At 44.5% G+C, this 23,131-nt stretch overlaps 1 protein-coding gene across 3 annotated transcripts in view; it reads right to left on the bottom strand.

Moving 5' to 3' along the window:
* The window catches only part of UNC45B (unc-45 homolog B (C. elegans)), a 44,053-nt gene that overhangs the window by 14,141 nt on the left and 6,781 nt on the right, over positions 1–23,131 (bottom strand). Inside the window, exons 5-17 of one of the 3 annotated variants that reach the window (XM_006890903.1) lie at positions 22,019–22,186; positions 19,400–19,568; positions 15,513–15,683; positions 14,734–14,905; positions 12,616–12,916; positions 11,173–11,267; positions 10,746–10,887; positions 8,795–8,935; positions 5,170–5,297; positions 4,634–4,700; positions 3,621–3,734; positions 3,011–3,126; positions 1,354–1,471 (exon numbers count right to left, since the gene is read on the bottom strand). In XM_006890903.1, the coding sequence (XP_006890965.1) occupies positions 1,354–1,471; positions 3,011–3,126; positions 3,621–3,734; positions 4,634–4,700; positions 5,170–5,297; positions 8,795–8,935; positions 10,746–10,887; positions 11,173–11,267; positions 12,616–12,916; positions 14,734–14,905; positions 15,513–15,683; positions 19,400–19,568; positions 22,019–22,186 (1,902 nt within the window). Of the gene's footprint in view, positions 1–1,353; positions 1,472–3,010; positions 3,127–3,620; positions 3,735–4,633; positions 4,701–5,169; positions 5,298–8,794; positions 8,936–10,736; positions 10,888–11,172; positions 11,268–12,615; positions 12,917–14,733; positions 14,906–15,512; positions 15,684–19,399; positions 19,569–22,018; positions 22,187–23,131 lie in introns of all 3 variants that reach the window. The other 2 variants (XM_006890904.1, XM_006890905.1) reach the window with 2 other exon arrangements.

Here is a 23,131-nt window from a genome sequence, read left to right on the forward strand (position 1 = left end):
AATTGGGATGGGAGTGTCAGAGACAGTGCGATTGGCACAGGACAGAGCGGAGTTTAGGGCTGTTGTACATAGGGTCGCTATGAGTCACAGGTGACTCAACGGCACATAACAACAACAACACAACTCAAAGGCATCAATTCTTCTCTCATCCTTAGTCACTGTCTAGCTCTCAGCAGCATGGCCAGTGATTGAAAAGACCGTGGCCTGAATCTGGCACACCTTAGTCTTCAAACTGACATCGTTGCTCTTCAGGAGAGGTCCCTGAAAGGGGACTTTCCCAGTACAATATGTCTCCTGATCTCCTGACTGTTGGTGCCAAGTACTTGCTTGGATTGTGGATCCAAGTATGATCAAATTTTTGACAACTTCAACCTTTTTCCCCATCTATCATGATGCTGTTGAAAACCCTAAACTTTTCTACTCTGATATAGATGCAGTCACTATCGGTCAAAATCATCTTGGTGGAAATTGGTTTAAAGTAGAGAAACACCGCCTGCCACTCATTCACCCAGTGCTCTGGGTTCAGTGCCCCAGTCGAGGGTAATATTGCTTTGTACATGCTCTCTCAGTTCCTTTCCACAAGAAACCAAACCCAAACCAAACTAATTGCTATGACTCGTAGCAACCCTTCATTGAAGTCTTTATGGTTTTACTCAAGGAGATTGCCCATCTTTCCCTGAGGAGCAACTGGTAGATTCAAACTACTGACCTTTTGGTTTGTATCCCAATATAGTATGTACCATGGCACTAGGACTTCTATTTAGCAAAAGGATTTGTAAGAAAGATTCAGAGGGCAGATATGCCATGTAGAGGCATTCAAAATGGTCCAGTGCCTGACCCACTGCCATAGGCTGTCCTCCAACACAGCCTCTAACAAAACTAGGCTGTCCAGAGCTCCCGGTAACAGATTTGTCTACCTTTATACTAAGAAGGTTGGAAAAGCACCAAAATCTGCATGTGGTGTGTGCCCGGGCCAACTAAGAAGGGTCCGTGCTGTGAGACCTAAAGTTCTCAGGAGGTTGTCAAAAACAAAAACACATGTCAGCAGAGCTTACGGTGGTTCCACGTGTGCTAAGTGTGTCCGTGACAGGGTCAAGCGTGCTTTCCTTACTGAGGAGCAGAAAATTGTGTGAAAGTACCGAAGGCACAAACACAAAGTCAGAAGGCTAAATGAAAAAAATGGTGCTTCTTTAATAAAATCATATGACTTATAAAAAAAAAAAAGATTCAGAGGTTCTTCGGTTCTCTAGCCACCTTAATACCATCATAATAGTCCCCGATGTCACTCAAGGCCTGGCCTCTGGTCTGACCCTCCATGCATCGGTCCATTCTTCATCCTAAGCCCCTCCTCACCTCCTTATTGGTCACCAAGTTGCACATGCACTCCGTGGCCGCCTGCCGCAGCTGATCATGCTTCTCAAACATGTAGTTCTCGATGTCTGGCAAGGCCTTCTCCTTAATAATCTTCTGCCTGGAGTGAGACAGGATGGAGGCAGAGAAGCCATTGAATCCTCTACAGTGAGCAGGCGTCATTCTTCCTTCCCTGCCTAGAGGTGTCTCAGCCAGCTCTGTCTGCAAAATGCTGCCCCTCCCCAGTTCCCGGAGGGGCAACCATACACATAAAATAAATGCTGTATCCTTCTATCCTGGCCACAGCAATGGGACCTCAGATGATCAGATCACTCAGACGGAGATGTTTTAGTATTATTACTGGAGAACGTAAATTCTCTCTTGCCTTCTGGACATGAATCCAAGAAGATGAAAGAAGATACATAAGGCCATGAGCACAAGAGGGGGAAAGCTGATCTGAGAATTAAGGGAAAACAGAAAAGAGAAGAGAGGCAGACAGAAGTGCAATGCCTGTATCAAGACACACCTGAATCCGGATTACTTTTTATTTCCATGAGCAATCAATTCCCTTTCTATTTAAGCCAGCTGACGCTGAGTTTTTGTTGGTTTACTTTTATAAATATTTGCTAAATGTTAAACAGACAAAAGAATGGAATTTTCTCAAAGAATGACGTGAATGGAGGAATTTTCTCAAGAGTAGCCCGGTCCAGGTGTTCTAGAAAGCATACTGGTCTTGCAACCATGCAGGCTTCAGACTGCATGAACTCTACCACTCACTAGCCGTGGGCATGTGGATCCGTGGTGGAACTTCTCAGAGCTGGCTTCCCCACTGAGAAACATCTGAATAAGAACACATTTTGTCCACCCAGGAATCTCTGGGTTAAGTGTTCAGTTACTAACTGACAAGCTGGTATTTGAAAAGCACCCACAGACACTTGGAAGAAAGGTTTTGGAAAGAATCAGCTTCTGAAAGGCTGCGCCCATTGAACACATTATGGTGCCCAGCTGTACTCTGACACATGTGGGGCCAGCTTGAGTTGGAGTTGACATGACAGCAACTGATTTTACTGTTTGGGGGTTTTGTTTTGTTTTTATCATCAGAGCTCGTTCTCTGTCCTTTATTAGTTGTCCTCCTAGGGTTGAGTTTTCAGCCATTTGTTTGGGTTTTTGGTTGTTGTTGTTTGTTTGTTTGGTGTTTTTTTTTTTCAGTTTATTAGTTTTTGTATGTGTACCATCAAATCAGATCTGACTGGTACAGGAGGAAATTGCCTCTCCTTCTCCAGCAGAGCATCTGGTGGATTCGAACCACGTACCTCTGGGATTGCAGTGTAGCTTCTTGCCACTAAACCACCAGAGCTCCCTGAGTTTTCAGCCATTTGTAACCCAAAGGAACCTCAATCAAGTGCATTCCACCACACTCTTACCTCTGAGAAGGAAAACGTGTGATAACTGCCCACCCACCTTGGTATCTGCCTTACTACTTTAAAAAGAAAAAGTCCCTGGCTTCATAAACCTATTGGATCTACTGGTGTCTTTCAAATGTTGACTCTCACTGGGGTTCCTGCTCGCTGCTTTGGGTTTCATCCTCAGAGAACAGTCAGAATTGCAACCACTTTAAGTGACGGCTCACCCATTGGTCCCCCGACCCTGCAACACTCACCTGAGCTTGTCGCTGCGCCCAGACAGGTTGGTGAGGCCGAGCAGAGCCTCATAGTTTTGCAGCCCATCCCGTTCTGTGTCCAGGAGACTCACAAGGGGCCGCACCACTTCATACACCTGTGCAGGCAGGGACACAGGTGCAGGTCAGATAGGGACAAATGTTCCTCAGCCCCCATCCCATCCATTCACAGGTGCTTCACTTTAACATTTCCAAAACCTGTTCTCACACACTGTCTGAGTTAATCTTTGCAATATCCCCAGACTCAGACCCACTGCTTTCCGGTCAATTCAGACTCAGCAACCAGAGGACAGGATAGAACCACCCCTAGCATTTCCAAAGCTATAAATCTCTGCAGAACCAGACTGCCCTCTCCTGCAGAGCAGCTGGTGGGTGTGAACCAGGAACCTTTTGGTTAGCACCAGGCCTTCTAAGGATACGTAGGACATGATTATTTTCTTCACTTTACCCAGAATCCAGGTATCAGATAGATGGGAGGTTGTGTCCTCTCTGTGACAGCACAAGCCTTCTTCCCTGGCTGGGGTGACAGGAAAAGGGACCCCACGGGAAGAACTTCTCTCACACACCAACTCCACCCGCCACAGACACGCACCCGCTCTCCCGGGAAGGCGATGTCAGGGTTGGAGATGGCAGCAATCTTGGCTAGGGCATGGGCTGCCTTCACCTTGCCCACATCGGTGCCCTCCAAGGCCAAGGGAATCAGGGCCTGTAAGAAAGGGCATGGTCAGTGCATGGTCAGAAATCCCACCTCTCCTCCTTTCCTTTCCAGCTGCCGTATGTCGTCTGTCTGTCCTAGCAGAAGTGCAATCAGATGCTTAAGATAAATTCAATGCCTGAGCAGTCACAGTTGTTACTGTGTGCTGTCGAGTCAGAATCTACTCAGAGCTGACCCATCCAGCAGGTTTATAGAGGCTGTTTATACAGCAGCTGGTGGATTTGAACTGTGTGTCTTTAGGATTGCAGCCCAGCTTCTAACCATGAGGCCACAAAGGAAACAACTAAAAAATATAACTGATTTATTCCCCTGGTTCCCACCACACACCCATACCTCTCTTCAAACCTGTCCATAAGTTCATTCTGCTTTGGGGAAAAGAAAGCTCAATTTGTCAATAAACTGATATTTCATTTTCTGCTTACAGAAAATCTAATCATAATAGCAGTTTTTGCTGAGCACCTAATAATCATTTTCTCACATCTTAGTAACATCCTGTCAAATGTCTGTGTGTGTGATTTGTCTCATTTTATAGAAGATGAAGTGATAACTTCAAGAAGGTAAGTGATTCACCCACAGCCACAAAAGGGCAGAGCAAGGGCAGAGCTTCAGATTTCTCCTTCAAAGTTCAAGGTCCTTCTATTTGCCTCACACTTCCTTTCAGGAGCAAGGGGTACAAATGTGATTCCAAAGTAAATCTCGTGACCCATCATAAAACCAGGTAGAAATTGGTTTTGAAATATGTGCACAGATAACTGAGTGACAGTCTTCTAGGAGGTTGGGTTGGGTGAGAGGTACATTATTCTTGTACCAGGCAAAGAAGGTGCATGAGCATATGCACACACATACACACCCCTGCCAGGGTGGCAAAGATCCAATACAACCCCACTCACCTTGCCACCACCTTGAGCCACAATGGTACCTCTGTCCTTTGGGTTGTCACATAGTGCCAGAAACACCCTATAGGGCCAGGGATAAAAGGGAATGTTTCACAGACCAGCATAACCCAGCATCAGCAGGCCAGCAAGTCAGAGTCAGCAAAGCCTATGCTGAATCTGGCTCGGTAGGTGCCACTGCTATGCACCTGCCAACTCTGTCTTCCTGTCATGGTGCTCATCACACCATATTGAAGCCGTGACCTTGGCTGTCTCTCCCCCCTCCAGGCTGTGTGCTTCCTGAACACAGGCTGTGCTTGAAGTTCCGCAACAGCAGATCCCACACAGCCTGGGAACAAGGTAACCAGAATGGAGCATGACCTCATTTTTCCTTATGTAAAATTCCTCCGCATCACTGAGTCACCCCTCCATGGAATCCCTTCCAGTGTCTTCTCTAGACCCCTAACCATCCCAATCTTTCCCTTTAATGGACTTTTCTGTCTCTCTGGCCAGCCCTCTCCCTGACACCCCACTCAGTCCCAGCCCAGCCGCACCTTGCCAGCAACTCCTTGGTCTGGTTGGTGAGGATGGCACTGTCCGCTTTCACCATGCAGGCCAGTGCAGAGATGACGCCTGCCTTTAGGAGTCGCTTCACCCGCATGTCTATAAAGTCCTTCTTGTCCTGGAAGATGGAAGGTGACCGTGGGGAGGGGACCAATTTGTATTAAAACTTAATGAGCGTTCATTTTTCACTTCTTGTGGTAGGCAGAGTAATAACCTTCTAACAGTGTCTGAGGGGAGCTCTGGTGGCTTCTTGTTGTTGCTGTTGTGTACTGTCAAGTTGGAGTTTACCCACAGCTGACCCTCCAGGGGGTTTGCAGAAGCAGCTTTAATACCATGAGAGATTGCACATCTTTCTTCTGCGAGACAGTTGGTGGATTTGACCTGCATGCCCTCAAGATTGCAGCACAGCTTCTTACCACTAAGCTGATGGGTTTTGTAAGTAAGGAATTGCACTACCAACACAGAGTTACATGGTTCAAATCCACCAGCTGCTTCACAAGGAAAAAATGGACAATCTCCTTGCATGCAAGTTATTGCCACAGTAGAGTCAACTATGGGTTGGTTCTGACTTAACAGTACACAACGACAACAATAAACAGCATCTGGTAGAGAGCTCTTGTGGTGGAATCCACAGGTGAGTTTCGCCACTAACTCTAAAGCCACATCCCACTGCTGGTTTGAATTCACCAGCTCCATGGGAGAGAGAGGGGCAGCCTCCTCCCATGCTACTGACAGCCTCAAAAAACCCACTGGAGAAGGGGGTCAGCTACAAGTAGGTTCTGACTCAATGGTTTGTTTTTAGAACAGTCTAGGTCTGAGTCTCTAGAAGTTTACCTTCTGTGGTGAAAGAGACTGTGCAGGTGTGGTTAAGTGAAGGATCATTAAATAGAGAAGTGAGCCTGGATTATCCAGAAGGGCCCAATGGAATCACAAGCGTCCTTGTAAGGGGAAGACAGAGGATTAGAGTCAGTAGGTCAAGACTTGATGATGAAAGCAAGAAACTGGAGCCATGGGAAAAAAGACTTGCATATCAATTAATACACACAGCTTCTAGAAGGGGGGGAAGCCAGGAAAAGGATTCTTTCCTCAGTATCTCCAAATGGAACCAGCCCTTCAAAGTCCAAGACATCTTGAGTTTAGCCCAATGAGATTGATTTCAGACTTCTGACTTCCAGAACTGTAAATAAGTTAAAGTATACTCTCTTGCCCAAATCAGTGCCCTTAAGTCACTTCTGACTCCTGATGACCCTCCACTGGATTTCTGGGACTATAAATCTATACAGGAGATTTCTAGCTTTCTCCCTTGAAGTAGCTGGTAGGTTCAGACTGGCAACCCTGTGGTTAGTAATCTAACACATTACAAACCAAAGCACCAGAGCTCCCATATTTGTGGTAATTTATTATAGCAGCAATGAGAATATACTTCCCCAGATTCCCTTTATTCAAGCAACTGTCAAGGGATATAGAGTATGTTTCACTACATGAGATACAAAGCTAGAGTAGCTGATCTCTTAAATAAAGAATTTCAATGGCTCTTTAATTCACCAACGCGTGAAGAGAAGAAAATGTTCATCTTAAACACCAGATGACCCTTGTATTCTTTTTCTTGCAAAAGACTCTTTATTATAGGAAATGTGAGTGTTGGCAGGAATGAAAGAGGGTAAGGAGCAGAAGAAGCTGATAACAATGGATCGTATTTTGCTGGAAACGAAATTAACTCCAGGGTTAAATTAATCACAACAGCTAATCCTTGGAGGGGCTGGGAAGAGGGTGACAGTCATGGGCAACCTCTAGATGCCACGTTTGAACTTCACAAGAGCAGGATATGCTTATGCCCTTTGCTCAGATGAAATACATTGTGGTTTTAAAAATCAGTTCCGAAAATGACATAGTAGTGTTGGAAACACATCAAAAACAGGTTACAAAACAATAACCATCTTCTGCAAAACAACTATGAAATATCATCTCACCCCAGTAAGAATAGCAAAATTTAACAGAGCAGCTAACATCAAATGCTGGCGAGGTTGTGGAGATACTAGAACCTTTATTTACTGTTGATGGGAGTGTAAAATGGTGAAACCACCATGGAAGGCTATATGTCGCTTTCTCAAAAAGTTGGAAATAGAGATACCATTTGACCCAGCAATTCCACTACTGGGAATTTACCCTAAAGAAACCATAACTGCCACCCAAGCTGATATATGCACACCCATGTTTATTGCAGCTTTGTTTGCAACAGCAAATAGCTGGAAACAACCCAAGTGTCCATCAATAAATGAATGGATAGAAAAGCTCTGGTATATTCACACAATGGAATACTATACTGAAAAACAAGGAACTCATGAAATATGAAAAATGGATGGCCCTGTAAGACATTATGCTGAATGAAATAGCTCTGTCACAAAAGGACAAATATTGCATATGGCCTTTGTTGTAAAACGAGACTGACATCAGGGTTGAGGGAAGACAGAAAAGGAGGGGAGAAATGATGTATATTGCATTGAAACAGATGAGGGAGAGAACTGTTTAAAAGGGGCATATGAATGCGTATTCTTGTCACTAGAGAAGTCCAAAGTGAAGACTGCATAGTGGAGTGGACTTAGGGGGAGGGGTTGCATAACAATGAAAGAGTTTATCTTTTTCTTTTCAAGGAGAAGAGTGAATTGGGGGCGGCAGGAAGAAAAGTACAACAATGAATGACTGGAAACTCTAAGTCTCTGTAAACTTTCATTAAAATTAATAAAATAAAAAAATAATAACCACATTCTGGTTTAACTATGAAAAAAAATATGCGTAAGAGGGGAAAATATCCAGCTGATAGTCAATAAAACATAACAAAATGCCAACAGTGGTCATATGGAGATGGTGTAATCATAAATGGTTATTTTCTTTTCTCTTGATATTTTGCTTTTTTGTTTGTCTTGCAATGTTGTCATACTGCTTCCATCAACTTTAAAAAACAAAATTGTTTTGCTGTCTGGCACTGGGCTGCATAATACTCATATGCAAATAACATACAAATGATACCTTGGTGTGGTGTCTGGGCTAATTTTGAGTTTTGCCCTTTCTACCCTTCTCATTCCTACTTAGCATCCATGTCATCCCAAAGCCCAGATACTCCACAGGGGGAAAACAGAAACATTTTATAAACATAAAGAAAACCCCAAACTCATTGCCCTTGACTAGGAACTGACTCATAACTGACTCTCCAGTGGATTTTCAGAGGCTGTAAATCACACAGGAGGAGACTGACTGCCCCTCTTTCTCCAACAGAACAAGTGGTGTATTCAAACCACCTGCCTTTAGGGAAAATACGGAAATGATGGCACAGGTAGGCAGCCTGGTAGTGAAACTTGTTACCCACTACGCCAAACATGAAACAAAACTATGCAAAAGTCATAAAACCAACATCATAAATTGATAAATGCTCATGGCTCCATTTGTTTCCTCAAAGCATGAGCGCCACCTATTGGGAAAGTTTAGCATTGCTCGCTTCAATTTGTCCTGTCCTGAAGGATCCCAAACACCCACCTCACAGCACACAAACATCATTATTTTCCTACTCCACCTTTTTCAGTGGTCTGGTGTCACAGATTATCCTCCACCTCGTCTCACCTTGGGGTGTTCCTCTGGAACATGTTGCTTGGAGAACTTGGCCAGCTGCACCAGCTCGGGAATGACTTCCTTGACGTCATAACTGTTGGTGCAGTTCACCAAAGTGGTGGCCACGGAGTACAGGATGGTCTTGTCGCTGGTCTAGAGGCAGGTAGGAATCTTTAGAGCAAGCCTGTGCCTCCAAGGTGGCTCACTTACATAGCTGATTAAGTTAGTTTAAGAATTCGTGGCTAGCTTAGCTGTATCTTAGAGGAGGAAACCCAAAGCAACACAGTACAGGAGAGGAACCTGATTCTGCTCATGAAGGTAAAATGCAAGTAGAAATATGCATTTATGCCTTCAAGAGAGGAACCCTAATGCTATAACCACTTTGAAGGTAGTTTTGTGTTTCCTCAAAAAGCTGAACAGAGAAATCCCATATGACCCAACTATGAATGTACCCCAAGGAAAATAGAACTGAGACACAAATGGAGATTGGGACACCGATGTTCATAGCAGCATTATTCACAATAATAAAAAAATGGAAACAGCCCAAATGTCCATCAGCAAACAATTAGATTGAGAAATTATGGTACATTCACACAATGGCCTTCTATGCAGCACTGAGGAGCAATGATTTTGTAAAACACTCTATAACATGGAAGAGTCTAAAGAGCATTATGCTGAGTGAACTAACTCAGTCTCATAAGGACAAATACTGCATAAGTCCATTATCATAAAAATAGGATAACTAGTCAGATACGTCCAAAAGGAAAAGGGGTGGGGGCAGGAGAGTGGAGGATGAGGAAGGGTGGAAATCACTAGGCAAACAGCGCTTGGTGGGCAGGGGGTTGGTGAAGGAATTATGATAGAGCCAACAGGGATCTGAAAACACAGGATAATAGTGGACATAGATCAATGGTGATTAATTTTATAAAATACAATGTATATGGGTGATTAATTTTATAAAATACAATGTATATGAACGATCATGTGAAAAACAACGTGAATAAAGGAATGTGAGAAACACAATGGACATGAATGAAATACAATGTATATGAATTTTGGATGGAAATATATATATATATATATAATAAAATTTTAAAAAGAGGAGTGAAGCACTCAACTGATAACTGCAAGGTCCGAACCCACCAAGCGCTATGTGGGAGGCAGATGGGGGAGTCCAGGCTCACGAAGATTTACAGCCCCATTTTGCAGGGCCCTTCGACGCTCTCCTGGGATCCTCAGGAGTCAGAAACTACTCAGTGGCTATGGAATTGGTTTGGGGTTTATCCTCAATACTGAATGTTCCTTGAGAGTATTAATCAGAGTTCCTTTTCCTTATTTAAGCTCCCTAGGTGGCATAAATGTTTTGCAATTACTAACCTAGAGGTTGGAAGTTCAAATCCACTCAGCTGCACCATGAAACAAAGGTCTAGAGACCTGTTTCCACAAGATGACAGCCAAGAAAATTTCATGGGGCAGTTCTACTCTGTAATTCAAAGGGTTGCTCAGAAGCAGAATCACCTTGATAAGGATTTGGGGTTCTCTTGTAACTCTTTCAATATCTCAATCCAATCTGCTTTTCCTATCCAACCAGGATGCAGATGGGGGTGAGAGCTGGTCTTCCCACACTTACTCCTACAGGTGGGAAAGAGCCAGAATTGGTCCAGGAAAGGAGACAGTGAGAAGCAGAGGAGCCCAGGAAAGTCTGGGCACTCCTCCATCCTTCATCCCTCACTTCCTAAGGCTCTTAGGAAAAAATATTGTCCTTCCATTCATCCTCCTGCCTCCTGGATGGCATGAAGCATTGTGAATCCATTTTATAGTCAGATGAAATGAGTCAGAAAAAGAAAAAAATTACTAATTCAAGTTTATATGGGGAGTGTGGTCAGGATAAAGCTCAACAGAAGGCCTGACGGGCCTGGATCTAGAGAAGGGAGATCTTTCCTGAAGTCAGGACCAGACTTGCCTTGGCCAGCTCAAACATGGCCTGCAGGGCAGGGATGTCATGGACAAAATCGTCTTTCACATCAGCATCCAGCGTGAGGTAGGCCAGGCCCTCCACCGCCCAGCGCCGGGTCCGGGTGTCTATGGATTCATTGCAGAGCCACCTGCATTGGGAACAGAGAAGAGCTGAAGAACAGTTGCCTGAACGTGGGCCTATAGAGTAAAACTATTCAGGACCATGGGCAGTAGGTGAGAAGACTTTCACCATCTAGAATCCTCCAGCATGCACCAGAAGTTTCCACCAGGGCCAGACTAGAGGATGCTCCGCTCCCACCCCCATCTGCACTCTGGGTGGATGAGAAAAGCACATTGGACTGAGATCTTAAAACACCCACAAAGCAAAGAAGTTAGCAAGAAGCTGTTAGACCAGAGGGCACATGACCCCATACTTGCGACACTGTTTGGCCAGCTTCTCCGTAGACCCTTCAGCAAACTGCCTCAGACCATAATCCGTGCCGCCTGCGGAGCCAAGCTTACAGAGTCCCTGCAGAGGGAGAGACACAGGACCTCAGGAGGCTCAGATGCAAAGCTGAGGGATGAGGTCCTGCTCACATATCTTGTCCCTTTTTCTTTGCCTGGATGAATCTCTGTATTTACTCTGCTCAGGTAGTAGCTCTTCTGAGATGCCCTCCCTCCCTGATCTGAAATGAGGAGAGATGCCTACTGGCTGCACTTCTTCATACTATCTTTCAGGTCCACTCTGGTGGTGGAATTAGGAAAGCTCTGGTTCCGTGACCCATAAGGAATGACTTTGCTAATCCAAAGCTGGTGTCTTTCCAGTGGTTCGGATCTACCAGCAGCTCCAAGGGAGAAAGACTGGCCATCTCCTCCAGTGCGATTTACAGCCTCTGAGAACCCACTGGAAGGTCAGCCGTGAGGTGGTTCTGATTCAAGGGTAACAAAGAGAAGAAGCTCGTTCTGCTATTTTGACCCCAGGGATGTTTTATTTCTGCCATTTAAAAATACCCATATGAGATACTATCACACACGTTCAGTGCTGCAATGATGACACCTACCTGTTATAGCACAAAAACTGGCAGAGAAATCGGATTGGTAACAGATTGAGATATGCAAAACATTAGCAGGAAAATCTAGATGCCTGAGGGTGGCGGTGAGGGGTGGGGAATCTTCCATGAGAGAAGACTCACCAGAAAAGAAGCCAAAATTATTTTTTAAAAAAATCCATCTGGACAAGAAAACGAATCAAGGATTCAAATCTTTACTGCCATGTTTTTAAGGAAAAAACAATGAGTGAGAAAATAATTTTAGGAAAGTGAAAATGACAGAGAGTTCTAGAACATGATCAAAGTGATCAAAGACATCAGCTGACCTTTTGTGGAGTTTGCTATGAAAATACTTTTGGGACAAAAAGTTCACCTGGGCTGGTGAGGTTCACGCAGAACAGGCTGCACTCTAGTTAAAAGGGATTGTGTACCAATGAGGGAGTTTTTCTTTTGCTTTTCAAGGAGAGGAGCAAAGGGGGGGGGGAGGAGGGGGGAGGGTTTGTTGGGGAGAAGGGTGTAACAATGAATGAATGGAATTCCAAAATCTCTGTAGATGTTCATTGAAATGAAAAATAAACAAACTAAATTAAAATTAAAAAAAAAAAAGAAAACAACTAAAAAAAAGGGCAGAATTCACCATTCTTAATCTGTATTCACACAGCATCACACTGTGTACACCCCCCTGTGGTAGAACTGATCACCCCATCCTGTAGCGGCCTGTGGCTGGGTCTACATATCCCTTCAGACATGAGCTCCCCCAGGTTAGAGGCCATGTCTCATTCATCCGGGTGTCCCTGGTCCCTGGTCCCTGGCATGGTGTCCACTCACCACCAGCGTGCGGATCTTGATTTTCTCATTTTTGGTGGTCTTGTAGATCTCTTTGAGCAGCGAAATGCCATTGGTGATAATGAAACTGGCTCTACTGAGCTTGGTGGAGGCGTGGATGAGGGCCTCCACGGCCACCAGCTGGTCCTGCTCCCGCTCTGAGCCACACAGTGCCACCATCATCTCCATCACGCCTTTCAGCCCCAGCAGCTGGTTACCCAGGTCAAAGGGGCCCTGCAGAATTCCCGACACCGTCTGGATGGCACTCACGTTCTTGTCCATGTCCTGGGGGTCAAACTTGCCCCTGAAGCAGAGGATAAGGCTGGTCAAGAGAACTGGGGTGGAAAGGGTGTAGGATTTGGAAGTGACAGATCGTATCTGTCTATCATGAGCTGTATTGCTCATGTCCTGCGTGAGTTCAGGCAGTTCACTGAGTCTTTCTGAGTTCAGCTTTATGATCTAGATACTAATTATGCTGTTGGTCGTTGCTGTTGTTTTTGTTTACAGTTGAGTCTGAATGGACCCATAGCAAACCCTCAGGAGGTTTATCAGAGGCAGTTAATCACACTGGAGGAGATTGCCCTTCCTCCTGCAGAGCACCTTGCGGTCTCGAACAGCTTGCCTTTGGGATTGCAGCACAGCTTCTTACCACTAGGCCACCAGAGCTCCCTAGATACTAATTGTAATACTACTATATCTCAATATTTATCCCCAAAAGTAAAGTCCACTGCCATTGAATAATTTCTGATTCATGGAGACCTGGTAACCCTCTCTTGGGTGATTCTTGTATACAATAAGGACATGAGAACCATTGTATATAGAGTTAAAAGCCAAAGCAGCAGTGAGGGAAAGACAGGAGAAGACATAGAAGAGAAACAGAGGCCCAGAGACAGCATCTGAGTCACACTGATGATGGAGCAGCAGAGAGAAGACCCATGAATTAGGGCTGCTGAGGACTGGGCCCCCTGTCTATTCCTTACCACCCAGAGTCAGGTCTCCCACCTTGACAAGTTGCTATCTGTTCTTTACAACCATACGGACTTGACGTAGACTTAAAATATGCCCCCAAAATTCTTTCATTCTCTTCCCTTCAATAGATGGAGCCGATTTCACTCCCATTGAATGTAGGCTGTACCTAGTCACTCTTCAAATGAAGAGAAGTGGCAGAAGTGATGGTTTGCAAGTTCTGAGGCTAGGTCACAGAATATATTCTCCCTTCCTCCTTATCCTCTCCTGGACGGTTCATCCTTGGTAAAGGTAGATGCCATGAAGTGAAGAGACTTAATCAGTCTTAGGAAAAATCCCCTGGTGAAGAGCTGAGACCTCCCAAGAGCAGTGTGAGTGAACTATCCTGTGGAGAGTGAGGGCCTGGGTCTCCTACCAACAGCCCTTTATGTGAACTGTCTCGTGGAGAGGTTCACACAGGGAAGGACTGAAGCCTCCCACCAACAGCCACAAGAGTGGGCCACACTGTGGAGAGTAAATGACTGAGGCCTCCCACCAAGAGCTGTGTGAGTGGGCTGGGAACTGTGGGGAGCCAGGAACTGAGGCATCAATTGAGGCGCCCACACTGGGAAGAACTGAGGTCTCCCATCACCAGCCATGCGAGTGAATGATCCCCTGAAGAGACCCACAAGAGGAAGCACTGAAGCCTTCTGCCAACAACCGGCAACACTTTGGCAGCCAGGTGAGCGAGCCACCTTGGGAACAGAGTTTCCAGCCTAGTCAAGCCTTTAGAAGAAGACTGACCGGGTGGAGAGTGCGACTGAACTCAAGTCTACACTCGCCAGCTAAGTCTCTCCCCAACTCCTGTCCCACTGTGAGATAATAATAAATGATTACTGTTTTAAGCAGCTAAACCTTGTAGTTGGGAGTTCTGGTGGCCTAGTGGCAAGAAGCTGCACTGCAATCCAGAAGGCACGCAGTTCGAGGCCACCAGGTTCTGCTGCTCTGCGGGAGAAGGATGGGCAATCCCCTCCCGTGGGATTAACTGCTTCTGCAAACCTGCTGGAGCGTCAGCAATGGGTCGGTTCCAACTCGACGGTACACAACAAGAAACAGCAATCTGTTACTCACAGGTAACGAATGCAGAGCCCAGGCCCAGGCCTCCAGGGAACTCACGTGATGTACTCCTCGCAGATCTTGCGGAAGTGGTCCCGCTCCGGGTCACAGCGCAGGTCATCGTAGAGCTTGTTGATGAGGATGGAGGCGAGCATGCGAGTGTTGTCAGTCAGGGGCAGGCAGGAGGGCAGGTCTGGAACTTGCCCCACCACCTTCAAGATCTTCCTCAGACCTGCAGGATGGAATACAGCCAAGTGCAAGTTTTTTCCAGTGATGTGAATATTTTGGAACCTGGCATGGCCTACATATGTCATGAAATATATGGGAGAAGCTACCATTAACTGATTTTAAAGCTATAGGTATGATCCCTGAACAATTACAGAAGTGGCTTCAGGCGAAAGGTCAGACACTGGAGTTAACAAATTGAGTGGCCATCTGCTCGAACAATTCAATAGGAAGCCCACTCAATGTCACTTTCCCCCTGAATAAAGCTGTGAAATGTTTAGTCAACTGTAAGATGCTGGAATGTTGCCCCACGGCTGATGAAGGAGTCCTGCATGGTTTTGGTCTTCAGTTGGTAGGGAATCCTAATCAGGAGTTTTTGGGGTCCTTTTGACACTTTCTAAGTGAGTTCAGGTTGTGGATTCAGAGCTATGACCTACACCAGCCCAATAATGAGTGGATTCTAATTTGTTAAAACATTTTCTAGCCTTTTTTGTTTGAATTGAAATCTCTGTCCAGACAAGGACCACACTGCTTGCATTTTCTATTCATGTCAGGGTGTCTAGTGCACCCACAGAAAAAGCTGGACAGAGTCCCAAACTCTCCCACCTACTCACCATTATCTACCACATAGATGGTGCGTGAGTTATCCTGAATGGCAAGGTCCTTCCTGGGGACATTCTTGTTGAGCAGGTTCAAGGCTTGATCTCTGCCCTGGCCAGACACCTTCTTACTGGCCAACATGTCCAGCAGGTGGCCAGTGATCAGCTTCAGGTCCTTCTTGCTGTCTGATTAATAAGAACGGAGGTAAAGAAACAGAAACAGGGAAGCTCTGATATCTATATAGGGATGGCTGAGCCATCTAAGAAGGACTCTGGAAATTGAAAACCCACTGTATACCGGATATTTTAACATTCTGGAAGCACACAGTGTCATAAACACCACCCCCTTACTCCCCAAACCCTTAAAAGGAGGGAAATCCAGAGACAATACCCCAAAGAGTCCTTCAGCCATTCCCAGAATACTAACTTATTGAAGCAGGCCATTTCTTTCTTGAAAAGCTTTGATTCTTAGAAAGCTCTCACTCTCCCAGCAATGACTGGCAAGAATCCAGGGACACTTTATGCTGCTTTTAATAAACTCACTTAATAAAGTGTTTTCCAGAAAGGCAATTCATCCTCTCACTGATATTTTACTCCCCGTAGACTCAGGCATGCTGGGGCCTGATTCAGACTCTGTCTATAGCACCAAGACTTCCTGCCCACTGGTGGATCTCAACGGACAAGGGCCTTTTCCTGCTTTTCCCCTGTCTGAGATGTGGATCTTTTAATACTCATTCTAAGTTGGAACCCAAAGGCAAGCAGAAAGGTGAAGGATCTTCAAACCATGTCAGATAAACAGGAGATGAAAGAATGGGGCTGTATAATCTAAGGAAAGAAAATTAAGTGGGCATGATGGCTTGTTTCCAAATAAACACAGGCATTAGGATAAGATAATAGGCGAAGTGGGATAGCAGGTGGGTGGAAGCTACAAAGAGCTAAATTTGAAATGAAGCATTTGATTGATTGTATCTGTTCAACACTGTTCAAGAAAACAGTGGAAGACTGTGTGCTGATGGCCCCCAACAAACCATGTTATTTCCAGAATTCACATTCTTGGGTAACTCTCTCCTAAAATGGGCCCATGCTTGGTCTTGTGACTTGCTTTAGACATGGGAACATTTTTAAGTATAGCACAACCAGAAAGCTTGAAAAGCATTTGCATATTGGGGTTTGTCCTCTTAGAAATGTGACACCATATTATGTAGAAACCCAAGTTAGCTACCAGAGAGACCACAGGAAAAAATACCAAGGTGGCCTAGTCAACATATCTTGTTAACCATCAGTCAGAATGGAATGACTGGAATCTCGACCCTTTCAACCATTTTTGCTGCCATCTAACTACAAATACATGAGCGAGCCCGAGCAAGACCTGCAAAAGAGCCAGCCATTCAGACGTAGAAATAAAGGATTGCTGCTTTATACCACTAAGTTTGGGCTGATTTCTCACATAAGAATGTGGTGTAAGAAATTGTCACATAATATGGTACCACATTTCTGGACGGATAAACCTCAATATGCGAAGTGCTTTTCCAGCTTCTCGGTTGTGCCACGTTTGTTTGTTGGGTTTTATTTTTTTAAATTTATTATTAATTTCAATGAAAATTTACAGACTTTGGATTTCCATTCATTCACTTTGCACTTTTCTCCCCTCCCAACTTTCCCCCCAGTACACTACCCTCTTGAAAAAGTAAAAGAAAAATTCTTTCATTGTTTTACAGTCCCTCCCCCATGCAGCCTTCGCTCTGGACTCCTGTAATGACAAAAATACCTAATCACATATCCCTTTTAAACAGTTTTCTCCCTCATCTGTTTCAATGAAGTATGCATTATTGAACCCATTTTTCTCAGTCTTGCCCCAACCCCGATGTCAGTCCTATTTTACAACAGTGGCACTATGCAGTATTTGTCCTTTTGTGACTGAGACATTTCACTCAGCATAATGTCCTCCAGGGTCACCCATTTTGAATAATATTGAATGAGCTCCTTATTTTTCAATGCAGCATAGTATTCCATTGTGTGAATATACTACAACTTCTCTATCCATTCGTTTGCTGATGGGCACTTAGGTTGTTTCCAACTCCTTGCTATTGTTAACAAAGCTGCAATAAACATGGGTGTGCATATATCTGCTTGGATGTCAGACATTTGTTTATATTCCTTGTTCTAAGAGAATAATTAGATATGCAAGCATTATGGGTTTATATAAAGAGTGGCTCATGGTACACTTTTTTTTTCCTTGTGTAATACTGAGTCAGATTCAACTGGCACTGGAGGAGATTGCCCCTCCTCCAGCAGAGCATCTGGTGGATTCAAACCACGCACCTTTGGGATTACAGTGCAGCTTCTTGCCACTAGGCCATCAGAGCTACCTTGGTATACTTCTTATATGCATGTAAAACTAGAAACTAATTTGACAATCACTCAACTCATTGCTGTCAAGTCAGAATCGACTCATAGCTGTCTCTCCAGTGGGTTTTCAGAGGCTGTAAACCACACAGGAGATTTCCTGTCTTTCTCCGGGGAACAGCTGGTGGATTTGAATCACCTGCATTTGGGTTGGCAGTGCAATTCCCTACCCACTATGCCACCAGAACTCCCTGGAAAAGAACTAAATCTCTTCAATAATGCAAAAATGGTTGATGGATCCTGAACTGCCCATACCACGCAATATTAATGGTCTAAAATCAAGTTTTCAATCAACACTTGCTACTTGTGTCATTGTGAAGCGCTGGTGGTGAAGCCCACAGGCCACAGCTCTCTGGCTGTTAGAATCCACCAGCAGCTCCTTGAGAGAAAGCTGACAATCTCTTCTTGTGCAATTTACACCCTTGGAAACCTGCTGGAGGGTCAGTATCACTGAGTTCCTACTCAGGGGCTTTGAAAGGGATTTATTTTGTTCCGTTTTTGTTATTGCGATTTTTTTTATAATTAGAAAATTGTCTGCACCACTGTGGAAGGTGGTATGGCATGTTCTCAAAAAGTTGCAAATAGAGATACCATTTGACCCAGCATTCCACTACTGGGAATATACCCCAAAGAGACCATAACTGCCACCCAAGCAGCTTTATGCACACCCATGTTTTTCGTGGTTCTGTTCACAATAGCAAGGAGTTGGAAACAACCTAAGTGCCCATCAACAAACAAATGGATAGAGCAGCTGTGGTATATTCACACAATGGAATACTATGCTGCATTGAAAAACAAGGAACTCATGCAATATTATTCAACATGGGTGACCCTGGAGGACATTATGCTGAGTGAAATATCTCAGTCACAAAAGGACAAATACTGCATAGTGCCACTGTTGTAAAACAGGACTGACATCAGGGGTGGGGGAGACTGAGAAAGATGGGATAAATAATGTATACTGCATTGAAACAGATGAGGGAGAAAACTGTTTAAAAGGGATATGTGATTAGGTATTTTTGTCATGATTGGAGTTCAGAATGAAGGCTACATAGTGGAGTAGACCCTGGGGGGAGGGATTGTAAAAACAATGAAAGAATTTTTCTTTTACTTTTCAAAGAGAAGAATGTACTGGAGTGGTGGGGGAGGAGTGGGCAGGGAGAAAAGTGCAACAATGATTGAATGGAAATAAAAAAAAGAAAATTGTTTTTGTTGCTACATGCCATCAAGTTGGAATTAACTCAGGGTTTTGACCCTCCAGTGAGTGCTGAGAGTCTGTAAATTACACAGGAAGAGATTGTCTATCTTTCTTCCTCAGAGCAACTGGCGGATTTGAACCGCCAAACTCTGGATTGGTAACATGACTTCTTCTCACTAGACCACCAGAGCTCCCTAATCAGAAAATTAAAAGGGTGTAAATATAAAGAAGGAACGTCCAGTCTGGAGTGGTGACTGACTCTCCCTTTGCTCCACCTCGTAGGGGGAAAGCCTCTTACCCAACACCAGAGCCTCCTCCTTCCCTCGATGCTCTCGCTTGTCCTCCCCGGACAGGGAGTCAATAATGGCCTGGAGCAGGTTGCAAACAGCCAGAGACATGTCCTCGTTCTCCACAGCCATCAGGCTACAGATTCGATCTATCCGGACTGTGTGGAGAATTGCTGTGGCCTAGACATCAGCAAGAAAGACAGTCAGCTGCCCTGTCCCTCCCCTGTGAATGCCATGCAGGCTCCGAGCATGACTGCCCATGCCCCACACCATGTAGCTGGCATTGCCTCATGAGCCCATGCTCCAGGAAGACCTTTGGAATAAGCCATATCCCTTTGAAGACATCTAACGCTTCATCAACCAAAAGTGTAGCCACATGGTTGTATTGAGCACTTAGAATTATGGAAAATACAAAGTGAGATCAGTATGTGTAAAACACACTTGGGATTCTGACGATTTCACTCACTCATTCACTGGTGTTGGTTCAGAGCAGCTGGTGGAGTCAAACCAGCCAGAGAGGCACCACCTTTGGACTCACAGAGCAATTCCCTACAGACTATGCCACCAAAGCCCCATTTCTGAAGACTTATTATTACCATATATATGGTCCTAAGATAGCACTGTTCATACTGAACTACTAACCTGAAGGTTGACTGTTCAAACTCAACCAAAGATACTTTGGGGGAAAAGTCCTGGACAAACAGTTGGAAACAACCCAAATATCCTTTAGTAGATGATTAGTGGTTAAAGAAACTCACATAATGAATATTACATGTCACTAGAAAATGATCAAGAATACATGAAATATACACACAATATGGATGAATCTGGAACAAGTTATGCCGAACGACATAAATTAGTCATGAAAGGACTATTGTGGTATAAGAACACTAATACAAAAAAGCCAAAGAAAAGTTGCACACAAATAGAATCAATCTTGGAAGTTTAACAGGCATGGGGAGAGGGAAAGAGTGGAGCAAAAATAATAAATAGATAAATTGGGTGAAGGGAAGACAGGACACACACAATAGGGGTAGGTTGTTATTATGTGCCATTGAGTCACCTGCAACTCATAGAGATCCTGCTTCACAGAGATTGTGCTTCAGAGCACGATAGCTCTGAACCCTGCCCTCTCCTGAGCCAGTCTCATTGTCTCTGAGACATCTACCCCCACTACCTCACTTACTGCATCAATCCATCTCATCCAGAGTCTTCCTTTCCTGCGCTGTCCCTCCACTCTTCCAAGCATGATGTCCTTCTCCAAGGACTTGGTCTCTCCTGATAAGATGCCCAAAGTATTTGAGATGGAGCCTCAAAATCCTTGCCTCCAAAGAGCAGCTTGTTTTCACCCTCTCCAGGACAGACCTCTTTGTTCTGTTGGCAATCCATATTATGTTCAATACTCTTCTCCAGCACCACAACTCAAGGGTATCGATTCTTCTGTCATTCTTAGTCACTGTCCAGCTCTCTGAAGCATAGCAAGTAATTGTGAAAACCATGGCCTGAATCAGGCACACCTTAATCTCTAGATTGAGTCATTGCTCTTCAGTACCCTGGAGAGGTCGTTGACAGCAGATTTCCCTAAGGCAATTCATCTTTTGATTTCCTGACTACTGGTGACGTTATAATGAATCACATTAATGTGATTATAAAAAAATCAATATTATTTGTAAATCTTTATTCAAATAACAAATTTAAGAAAATTTAAGCAAAACCCTGGTGCTCTGCTTCAGCTAATATTACAGCCAAGAAAGCCCTGTGACGCAGGTGTGTGCTGCAATAAAGCACCCCGAACTGACCCAACAGCAACTAACAACAATGTGACAAAGAAGAATCTATCTCAGCAGTGATTTTCATATTGGTTACATGCTGATAACAATATAGTTTATATATTGAGTTAAATAAGGAAAGTCAGGTGGCCTAGTCCCTAGGCAGTTATCCCACTAACCCAAAGGTCGTGCCTCTCTAGCAGTTTGAATCCTCCAGTGGCTCCGAAGGGAGAAAGAGGAGCAATCTCCTTCTGTGCCATTGACAGAAAAGCCACTGGAATTTCACTGAGTCACTTCGAAGCCGCCAGTGAGCAAAGTGAGAGAGGCTGGGTTTAAAAAAGAAAAGTTATTACAATTAGTTCCACTTGCTTCTTTTACCTCTATAAGGCAACTATGACAGGCTTCCTAAACATCATACCTCTGGAAACTATGAACTTTGATAAATGTCAATAGTTGTAGAGGGGGCTTAAGGCCTTTTGTTCATAGGGTCGCTATGAGTTGTGCTCGACTTGAAGCAATCAACAACAACAAGGCCTCCCCTGCAATCTAAGGGCAGAGAGGCATCTTCCTTGTGAAGGGTGTTCTGTTTCCCGTTTCTCCATCCAGCATAAACCTTCATAAACTGCTGCCTCAGATACTTGCAAGAGTCTCATTTTGTTTAGCAATACTCATTTCCAGGTCAAAGGAAAAGAAGGCGCAACTCTGTGGAACCCAGAGTCATAGAGCCAGGGCTGGGTAGCCACTTTAGACTTTGCATTAGAGTCTGGGTACACCAGCCATAGACCTGCCCACGTGTCACCCACCAGATAGATCCCTGGAAGATGTCTTTCCCACACCAAAGCCCCAACATTGGGCCCGCACCCTAGACCGGTGGCCAGTACACATGCCCGACAGGGTCCGGACTGCAGCCAGCACCAACTCAGGCCTCTTCGTGTCCAGGAGCTGCAACAGCAGGACCACTCCGTTGTTCTGGAAGATCCTCTCAGCCCCAGCTTCCTCACGGCCTAGGACAATGAGGTTGTTGGCAGCCTGGAGGAGACAGGAGACAAAGTGGTTTAAGAGGTAAATCCTCTGAGGTCTTGACCCTGGACCATTGTTGGTGAGTGAGAAACATCTCAGAGTTGACTCTCCAGTGTGTTTCCAAGGCTGTAAACCACACAGGGGGAAATTGCCCTTCATTCTATCAAGGAGCTGCTGGTGGATTCGAACCTTCAAAGAAGCTTGGCCTTTGCGTTAGCAGCACAGCTTCCTATGCACCATGCCACCAGAGCTCCAAGGTGGGAATAGGGAGGTCTTCAATATCCCCTTTGAATTTATAATTCTATTCCCAGAATAGCCCAAGGACATAATTTAAAAGAAGTCACAAAGCAACTTGCATAAAGACCTGCTTGATGAAATATATTACAGTCATTAAAGTCGTAACTAGAAAGACTACAGGGCAATTTGGAAAAAACATTGATAAGCAGAAGCAGAATTGCATGTTCACTCAAAGTATTTATGTTAAAATAAAATTGTATTTGTGTTCATGGATAAGGACTACAAAAAGTGAAGAAGGAAGTTTGTTGTTGGTTTTGGTTTTTGTTTTGTTTTTGTTTGTTTGTTTTTTCTTTCCTCTAAGAAAAAAGCAAAAAAATGAAGATAATTACTTTTCTTTTAAAATTTTCCTTTAGCATAGTTTTATCATGGTTGAGTGGTAGAAAGAGAACTGGGTGAGACTAGAAATCTTTTAAGTTCTAGCTTTGCTACATTGCAGCTGTGTGGCCTTGGGTAGGTCATAGCACCTCTCTGGGTCCCAGATTTCCCGTTTGTGCTGTTTGAGCTAAAAGGTTCCTCACCACTATGACGTCTCCATGTGAGGATACATAGGGGACATTGGTGGTGTAGTGTGTAGCCAGTTGTGCGGCTAACCCAAAGGCCGTGTCTCATGGGTATTTGAATCCACTAGAGGCTCCATGGGAGAAAGACAGAAAATCT

The sequence above is a fragment of the Elephantulus edwardii genome, unplaced genomic scaffold, assembly GCF_000299155.1.
Source record: "Elephantulus edwardii isolate Elephantulus edwardi_28Jun2011 unplaced genomic scaffold, EleEdw1.0 scaffold00094, whole genome shotgun sequence".
Lineage (NCBI taxonomy): Eukaryota > Metazoa > Chordata > Mammalia > Macroscelidea > Macroscelididae > Elephantulus > Elephantulus edwardii.